Here is a 10,240-nt window from a genome sequence, read left to right as displayed (position 1 = left end):
ACACCAGCAAATTCGATTTTCACTCTAAAGGTCAATCTGTTTATATTCCCTACATAGAAATTTGGAGACTTCTTTAATAAAATGATTTGCCAAGTAGATTTCTCAGTCCCATACCCTATTTCTGTGACTCTTTGTAGCATACAATGATTAGGATTTAGATCAATGCCAAATTCTCATTGCTGTTTCTCAGAGGGCCTCAAACTGAAAAGCTTTAGTTCACTGTGCCAACTAGTCCCAGCTTTCTTTTGGAAAATACATGTAATACACAAGCCAAATTGTTGTAAAGATCTCATAGAAGATGTGAAGCGTTATTCAACGTGATTGTTTATATCCCATAGAATAGGAGATTTAAAACAGGTGTTGAATAATTTTATTGAAATATTATTACAGTGATTATCTGAAGAAAATGTGTGTCTCTGGAATGTAACATAACTTACTCAAAGATTAATTCAGTGAAAATGATTCTTTGCCTCAATGAAAAATAGCCACTGAACTAATGCATCTCTTTGTTATTTCAGACCTAAAGAACTTAACAAGAGGGTCAATAGTTATTGTGAGAAACCACAGAAATATACAGAAAACAAGTCGTCAGTTACCGACAATTTTGTTTGTCATTCTCCTAATCTTAGAAATCGGTCAACCCATAAGCACCAACAGCTGGAAGCAGTGTGAACCAGAATACGTGGAGGTAAACCTGAACCATCATTTGCAGAAGGCACAGCCAAACTCTTCCTTCACACTCAACAACCCTCTGCAGAGAAATCATGATGGGTATATAATCTAAAGCAGAAGTGAGACAAGACCACAGGGGCAAATCGGATTATTGCAATGACTGGAAAACTTCTCTCTCCTACTTTTTTTAATAAAAAGTTCCAGAAAAATGAGTAGCCCACATCAGTAAGCGAGCTTTTGTGTAAACTGAAAATACTACAGAGAAACACTGATCAGAAAGATAATTAACAAATACCATCCGAAGTGGTAAAGAACTTATAGCAACTGAAATATTGTATCTATTGGCCCTCCTGATATATAGGGTATATAATGGTCATTTTAAACAAAAGAACATGCAGTGACTTTCCTCCTGCAAATGCTCAGGGTTGACTCGGATTAATGTGAAAAAGGTCAGCTGAGTGATAAGCAAGGTCATAGGAATTAACGTCAGGGTCTGAGTTTTGCTAGCCCAGACTGCCTACTGGACACATACATCGGCGTTTCGTTAAGTACTACACAAATGTTAAATCAAGTTTAATAACCTTTTCCTGAGATGTCCCAGGAAACGAGGTAGTAAAATTAAAACAGTTAGATGTCTGCTGAAAAGCAAATATATTTATTATGCACTTTCATATACACAGGGATTTTCGCTTAATATAATACAAGGAATAAAATAAAAATTTTACAATGTGAAATTCATTCAATGTACATTAAAGGCTATTTACAACCCACTCCAGGAAAAACAGTCTATCTGCAAACCAAGTTAACTGAGGATTTCAGATGGGGAATATTAAGCATAACAGACATTTGCATAGCAGAGTAACTGATGAGGGAAAATACCTTTTTATTTTTAAATAAACGGTAATGGTTTCAATACTGATCACAGAGAAGACAAAACTGCATCAATTGTGCCTCTGTATCTCTTAATGCATTTCTCTTTTGAAGAGTTTTTCCACATGCATACAGTATTGATATCCGTGTCCACAAAACAGTCTTTTCCCTAGCACTCCCATCAAGAATTTTCGATGTCTTGTGGAGATGACCTTGGAAGGACCAGTGAAATGGGATGAAGAGAAACAGGATTCACGTTTTCTTCAGGTTTTTTAGGTTGTGAGAACTGTTACATTGCCAGAAGAAACAGTGCCGAGTCACAGCCACGCAACTCCATTCAGCTCCACTTGATTGTACAGATGGGAAAAAGCAGAGCGGAACAGAGCAAACAACAGGGGGAACAGCAACTTTTCGTTGTACGCAAAACCCTCACAAATGATGATATTAAAAACCACACGCAACAGCAATGTGGAATGACACAGACCTTCTGAGAAAGTCGATGTTTTAAAGCAATTCATGCTGTGTTCCAAAGGGATATTCGAAATCTGTAAGAGTTGTCATTCTGTCATTTTCAACAGGTCTACTTTCTGCTGATTTGGATATGAGGTTTCCCCACCAGCTGTTTCAAATGTAAATATTATTCACAAAAAAACCCATCAGGCTATCTATAAGTTGTGGCCCCTTGTGAAACTGGCCATATTTTTACGTCCTCTGTCCACAAGGTGCAATTAATAACAACACAATAAAATTAAATAAATATAATCCCAATGACAGTCAAGGTCAGTAGAAAAATGTCGGCATTCAGGGATCCCTTTCTACAGAACAAAACATACATCTAATAACTAAGAAAAGTTGTATTCTTGCACAGTATTGCAAATGTACTGTACTTGAGGTTCGGAACAAGTTTGCTGAGAACATTTTGGTACTCTCTCCTTACTGAGCCACTAACCCTCTTAAGGCCATTCTGCCAGACCCCTGTTATGTTTATTTTATAATTGTCCCACGGGGACAAGAAATTCAATACATGAAACATTCAGAATAATCAATATTGCCGTGTGTCAACTTTTAACATCTAATTTTACTGTATGCTGAATGCCTGACTATAAAAGATTCTTTTTACATTTAGTAACAAGCAAATAAGAATGGAGGTGCATGATATTAAACAAAAAAAATGTTCTGACGATTGTTAATCATAATAACAAGACACGGAGCCCTTTAGTGCCTCAGAATATGCACTACATATACATCCAGGGGCCATTTATCAAAGTTTAAGGATAGCCATACACCTAAGTAATCCTCTATGAAAAATAACCTCAGGTTTCTATCATCTTATTTGTGGAATGATCAGAATTAGAGTATGAAAAAGATGAATCCCAAGCCTTTAGAAGAAATACTCACATACAAAAATAGGCTTATTTTCTAAAGAGCAAGGCTGTGTAATGGTGAATAGTAGAATATAGCTTGCATTTTTAGGAGAAAATAACCCACTTGTTTCATTTTATCACTCTCAGAGCTGTGCAAGTAAGATGTGCACGTTCAAAGGAAAAATTCATACTGTTCACTTTCACAACAATGGCCTTGATTTTGCTCTCTTTCATACAAGTAAAATTTTTCTGCTGTAAGAGTGGGGAACCAGCTTTCCGTTATCCGTAGATGGACTATCCAGGCTGCTTATTAACCGTGCTCCAGGTACAGAGATACTCATGCTGGCTCTACCTAATCCATCTGAAGCAGTAACCACATTCATACAAGTTTGTGCTTTAAAGAGTTATTGTCTCAGGACAGGGCTAACTCAGTAGTACTCCCCAGACAACGGTATTACTAACCGTCTGCTTTTCCGTTGTACTCTCACTGTATATTCTCTCAGCCTCATTAACAAAGCGCCTGTATTTTCCATGGTTTGTTTCACAGACATTCACAATACAGTCCTTTACCTTGGAAAAAAGAAAGAGCTGTTTCTAACGTATAAAGATATACATGAAAGCAGGATCAGACCTTTTACTTTAGCACCTAAAACATACCCATACTCTGTTACCTCATCACCATAACAATAACGGAGGCCATTTAAGATCAGGTGTCCAAGACCAAATTTGCCTATTGCTTTCAGTGGTCACCGTCTGCCATCCAGATTTGGTGCTGTAGTACCAGACAGTGGATTTTGTCTCTTAAAAATCCCAAAGATACTGCAGACAGTTGCAGTCCGACTCCTTTGCTACCACTGAACAGCTATTACACAGACAGAACACACAAGTACAGTATTTATAAAATACTGCTACAAGACTTGTATTTCTGGAGACAACTTTTTGAAGTACACAGGGAACTGACCATACATTACAACAATGCAAATGTGACAAACTGTTTGCTTATTTTCTTTAGCCACAGGAAAATAAATACAAAAAGCACTGCCCTTCCACACACAGTTCACTGTGGCACATGCACCTCTACCAAGCGTTCTGGAATAGGAAATCAGAATTCCTTGTTCTTACCATTTTCAGCTGTTGTCAGGGAAATACAGCATATATCTTTCTGCAATTAAAAAAAAGTGCTCATTCTGTGTATTAAATACAAAGTACACAAAATAAATTTTTGAAGCACAGAGGGTTATACTGAGAAGGCAGCCTGAAAATGTAGGCACGTTACAGTAATTAAGGTAACTGTACTGTAGTAATCACATTCTTGAATTTCTAGGTGGACTAAACAAGCATTGTATGCTTTCATCCCAGCCAGATGATAAATCATTCGGAGCAGAAGCGCTTCTGTTCGTAGCATCATGGAATTGGCCTAAAAGTACAAAATAGAAACATTAAGTTTTGGAATACTCCGTAATACGAACAACGTTGTCAGAAAGAGAGCTGTATCATTTCTAATTAAAGTTAAAAGCACACAACGACATACCAGTGATGAAAAATATTTCCTGCCTAACTCAAATCCTGTGATTGATTCCCTGTGCTCTCTACCATCCGAAGCAGCTACAAGGTTCCCACAGCAGGAGAGACTTCCCGAAGAGAGCTGGGAAGCGGCAGCCAGGGAAGGAAAGCCGTTCCGCAGGTGCTCCAGTAGAGTATTTCTGATGTGATTCTCCACAGGTGACTAATTTATTCACTGGTCAGGGAAATTACTGTTTTTGTGCTTGAGACTTGGCAAAATTATAGCCTGCGCCAAGCAATTCATAATCCACACAAAATTGTTTTAAACTTCCATATTTAAAATGAAGCTATGAAAAATTGTTAGAGAAAAAGCAAAAGGAACCATTTAGTTATCCACCACCTCATATGCTTAGCTACTTGCATAAACAAGTACTTCACAGAGAAAACCCCTGACTTTTCAGTAAAGCACTATTTGTTCCAGATAAAGCAAAGCCCAATTCGAGTTTCAAAATTATATATGGAATGTTCCAATTTTTTTTTACATGCTTTGTTTATATTTTAATATCAACAAAGATGGAAAATTCATCAAAACTAGTCTTTTGATGACAGGTCAGGTCAAATCAATACATCCTACGTCAAAACCATACAATTTATTTGCAATAAAGCGTAACATGAAAGTAAGCACTGAACATCAGGTGCAGGTACAGAAGAGTTAGGAAATACAATTCTTAATTATACATTTTAATATGTTTTATGGAAGCAGGAAAAAAATTACCAACAAATTTAAAGCCTGTTTGGACATGAGGTAGAACTGTGGGAATCTAAAGTTCTTTTGACTTTTAGGAAGATTTATTTAGGGCCCATTCTCTCTCACCTGCTTATTCCTCTCTATGCCTGCTCCCGTTTGTCCTGCCTCTACACTTTCGCCTGCCCCACAGCTCATCTGACCCTTTGCTAATATTTGGATTTTACAAATGTGCAGGCTCTAGTATATAGCTTTTTGAAACACTGTATTGTTTCAACTATTTTAATTTAACCAAAATGCCAACCCCAAGGAAGTATCTTGGAGTCCTGCATAATTTTCTAACGCTCTGCAGTTCACAAGAGACCTCAGCTACACCTAGAGAGATGCACTCCACTAAAGTGAAATCCATTTCCAGGATGTTTCGGGAAAACCCTGTCTGTGTATTTTTGACAGCTGAAAACCCCCCATTTGTGGACTCTGTACCACCTGCAAGTGTCCTAGAAACCTGCAGTCTTTGACAACTTGCAGCAGAACCGAGGCAGCTAGCAAGAACATTCTTGTTCCAAGGAGCAGCAGTCTGATCTGTCAAAAATGCAGCATTTACACAAACAAAAAATATGTTTTCAAAAATAAGCAAATGAGCAATAAGAGATATGCATACATTTCATAAAGGTGCTGCTTCTTTGAAATTCAAATAGAAAAGATATTAATTATTAACACATTCCCAATACCCTAAAAAAGATAAACTTCATCAGGAAGAGGGAGAAAAATAGTTCTATTTTAGCTGACTCACTGACAATTCAGCTCTGGAACAGCTACATAAAATTCCTTTTTCAGCTTAAAATTCAGTATGGGAGAGAAAGTGAGAAATCTAAATGAACTCCATTGATTAAGAGCTACAGAATGGTCAGAAAATCGGTACCATAACATAGATTCTAATCTTGCTCTGAGGAATGCCATCTCTTTTATAGGAGGGTTACTTTCACAGTAACAGAAATATAAAATCAAAGCTTTAGTGTAGTATTTTAACTTTTTAATTTGTAGATAATTATGCTACTGAGATTTCACATTTAAAATCCAAATTCTCAAAAGGGGTTGCCTGTAATCTATGAGAATCTTCAGAAGCTTCCTGAAAAGCATTTTTGTAAATAATGAAATAATTACTGTACCTGAAAATATCACATATTAAAATTCCAAGCTGTCCTGATGTTTGAAAAGAAAATTCCAAATCAATGCTACGTGAAACTTGCTGTTTTATTCAGTCACATATCAAAGACAGTGGGGTACGATTTGAGCAATCAGAATTCAACAGAAAATATGACGGTGATCCAATTCATCTATGGTTGATGCTTTTAAATGACAGCAAAACAAATACTTGCCAGGTTAAGATTTTAACATTCATGGTTTTCATTAAGAAAGCAATCATGATGATAAACGACAATAAAATGTAATTTTAGCGTATTTAAAATGCACATGATGAAATACACGCATTTGCTTCCTTTGTGACTGGACAGGTTACCTTTTATAATGGTGTTTCCTTCTTGTAGTTGAAGCTTGGGTCGCTACCTTCAATCTGAAGTTTTAAGGCTTGCTTAAGGCTGAGTTCTGTCTCTGCGGGAGGATAGCCTTCCAGTACTTCCTGATGCCCTCTATCCTGCACTGTTCGTGGGACAGAAACCCGACCGAGAAAAACCTGATTGCTCTGAAGATGGTAATTTGGATTTGTCATAATTCCATTTCTCTTCTTCTGTTCTCCACTCTGTTGGTGAATTAGGAACTGTTGCTGAGATCGGCCAACTTCTTGCTGAGCTGGCGGGACCAAAATTTTGCACTGTGGCTCTGCCGGCATTGATTTAAGTGGCACGCTCGTCCCAGATTTGGCAATAGGTACTCGTTTATCAAACTGAGTCATTTCATACTCTAACACTTTTGGTTGTGAGGAACTACTTTGTTTTATTTTTTTTCCAGCTGACCCAGATTTGCTGGAGTTGTCCGTTTTCCCTCCTTTGTTAGCTTTAGTTGATTTCAAACTAGGTTTTACTTGGCTCCATTCAAATTCACTACTTGGTGAATTATGATTTTGACTTAGGGAATGAGTTGTGGAAGAAGGAGAAACAATAGACTGCCTACTTCTGCTGCGTGGCAGGGAATGCTGCTGTATTTGCTCTGTGAATGACAGGCTGTGGAAACTATCAATGGGCACAGTCTGAGCAGTCGCAGTTGACGACGTGGTGCGGAGAGAAGAATTTTTGGAACTTTTCAGGGAATTATTTGATAAAGATGACTTCTGACGGTCAACTGTAGAATCAGGCGACTCTGAAGGAGAACTGAAGGCATGAGCAGGCCCATTAGATAAGCCACGCATACTAGGCTGCATATCTCCACCAGTACTCCCTGAACTATTTGACTTCATTGTTAATGACTGCATCTTAGAGGAGACTGACTGTAAGGGTTTTTGCTCCATTGTGTGGACTGGAGACGGAGTGCAACCATTCAGAGTAGATGCACCATATTTTTCCAGTAATTTAATAATCTGAGAGTGTCCATTTTTAGCTGCAACACGCATAGCAGTGCGCCCAAACTGGTCGGCATGATTTGGATCAGCACCATGCTCCAGTAATATCTGGACAACGTCAATGTGACCTTCTTGGGCTGCAATGCAGAGTCCAGTAGCACCTTGATTACATGTATGGTCAACCAGAGCCCCATGCTCAATGAGAAGCTGCACTACCTTCACATGACCTTGCCATGCAGCAGACTGCAAAGCAGATCTCTTCTCATTATCTGCAGCATTCACATCAGCATGGTACGTTATCAGCACCTGCACCATTTCCAAATGGCCCTGCCAGCAGGAAACATGGAGTGCTGTTCTTCCTTCAGCATCACTTGCTTCTACGTTTGCACCATTTTCTAAAAAATACTCAGCCATCGTAAGCTGGTTTTCTAATGCTAAGATATAAAGTGTTGGCCGGCCATCAGCATCTTTGTAGTTTACATCCGCTCCATGGCTGAGCAGTAGTTCAACTATATCTCTGTGACCTTCTAAAGCAGCAACCCGGAGAGCATTTCTCCCATCATAGCCTCTCTGATCAATGTTGGATTTATTTTCCAGTAATATCTGCACACAATCATAGTGACCTTCTTGTGCAGCTAATATGAAAGGTATACGTCCATCATTATCAATTTCATTTGTTCTAGCACCTTGTTCTATAAGAGCTTCACATATCAACCTGTGACCTTCAAAAGCTGCCATATGCAAAGGTGTCCAGCCTGCATCATCTCTATGATTTTCATCTAGCCCCCTGTCCAGCAGAGTCCGTACTACTTCAACATTGCCTTGTGCAGAGGCTATGCTCAGAACTGTTCTCCCTTCACTATCAATGCTATCAACAGCTGCACCCCAAAATAAGAGAGTATTTACAACTGAAGCGTGGCCCATGGAGGCTGCTGCCAGAAGTGGTGTACGACCATTGTTGTCTGTGTGATCAACATCAGCTCCTCCTTCTAGAAGTAGATCAACAACATCCACATGTCCTTCATAAGCAGCTACCAGCAGTGGAGTCATGCCGTCTTTATCGCAATGGTCAACTTCAGCACCCCGGTCAATTAGAAGACTAACCACCGAAGCATGTCCCTTACTGGCTGGTACACAAAGCGCAGCGACAGACAGCGCAGTCCTTCCATCCACATCCTCATGGTTTACCTCTGCACCATGGTCCAGCAGGTGCTCCACAATCTCTTTATGCCCCATGTACGCGGCTGCAATCAAAGCTGTTCTGCCCTCATTATCAGCTTTATTAACTTCAGCACCATGTTGAAGCAGATTCAGCACAATATCTTCATGTCCTCCCCAAGCTGCTGCTCTCAGTGCCGTTCGACTATCAGCATCTGCACAGTCCACTTTGACTCCAGCATAAAGGAGCGCGGAAACCACCTCTGTGTGCCCACCCCATGCTGCAGATCGCAATGCCGTCCAGCCATCGTGATCAGTGTGGTTAACATTAGCCCCACATCCGATCAAGCAATTGACAACCTTGGTATGTCCCTGCCGAGCAGCTAAGGTAAGTGCTGTTTGCCCATGAGTGTCTTCTATCTCTAAATCTGCTCCCCTTGAAACCAGTAAGTTAACGACATCGAGATTGCCGCTGTACGCTGCATTGGCCAAGAGCGTTCTCCCATTGGAATCGCACTGGTTTACTGACGCTCCGTTGTCTAACAAGGTGCGAATGGAATCTTCTCTCTCCAGAGCCTGCCGAACGATGCAAGACGTGCGGTCATCTTCACTGTTGACGTGAGCACCAGCTTTTACCAGTAGCTGTAATACTTCTTGTTCTTTAGGAATTAAGGTTGACAGGGAGTCTTTGACAGGTGTGCCATTCCATATCATCCATAAAGCCAGCTCTGAAGTCTCTAACTGTAAATTTGAATTAATTAGATGCAACGCAAACTCTTGAGCTTCTAATGGTGTTAAATCCTTTGCTCGGCAAGTGTAACTCATTGCCAGCATTCTGTGCCCCTCTGCTGCGTTACACAAGTATTTCTGCGTACAGTGCTTTACATCTAGCAACCATTCTGCAAAACTGTAATGAAACAAGATTTTTGTATTTCCAAGTCCATCAATAAGGACTTTTGACAGGACATCCAATTTGCGTTGAAAGTCTTCCATCGTCCATGTCATATTTTTGGTCCACACTGCATGATACAATTCCGTTGTGGTCAACGGCCTACAGGCTGCAAGAATTACATTAAGAATAGGCTGGACTTTTGCAAATTGTTTTCTCACAAAAAGTCTCTGACAGAGCCAAAGGTATAGGCCATTTAACGTTCCCGGAATATCACGGATCTCTCGTAACATAATAAAATTCTCCACAACTCCATCTAGGACACGTTCCAGATACAAAAAGCAACCGCTGCTTTTGATGTGAAGCTGATTCAGCATTTCTGCAGTTTCTTTTGTGAGATGTTGTCTCAGTGCTTCTTCCTGATCTAAACGATGCAGAATATATTGCTGCACATCTTTCACAATATAAGCCTTTCGTAGATCATCCAGACTGATTTTTCGAAAACCTATTAAAAGGGAAGAAAG

At 39.6% G+C, this 10,240-nt stretch overlaps 1 protein-coding gene across 1 annotated transcript in view; it reads right to left on the bottom strand.

The window, feature by feature from the left end:
• Window positions 1-495: 495 nt before the first annotated feature.
• The window catches only part of ANKRD50 (ankyrin repeat domain containing 50), a 45,158-nt gene continuing 35,413 nt past the window's right edge, over window positions 496-10,240 (bottom strand). Inside the window, exons 4-5 of the mRNA XM_072861693.1 lie at window positions 6,674-10,221; window positions 496-4,323 (exon numbers count right to left, since the gene is read on the bottom strand). Of these exons, the coding sequence (XP_072717794.1) occupies window positions 6,677-10,221 (3,545 nt within the window). The 3' untranslated portion in view covers window positions 496-4,323; window positions 6,674-6,676. The remainder of the gene's footprint in view (window positions 4,324-6,673; window positions 10,222-10,240) is intronic.

The sequence above is a fragment of the Ciconia boyciana genome, chromosome 5 (assembly GCF_034638445.1).
Source record: "Ciconia boyciana chromosome 5, ASM3463844v1, whole genome shotgun sequence".
Lineage (NCBI taxonomy): Eukaryota > Metazoa > Chordata > Aves > Ciconiiformes > Ciconiidae > Ciconia > Ciconia boyciana.
The sequence above is the reverse complement of the archived record's forward strand: the minus strand, read 5'-3'. Positions and strand labels throughout refer to the sequence as shown.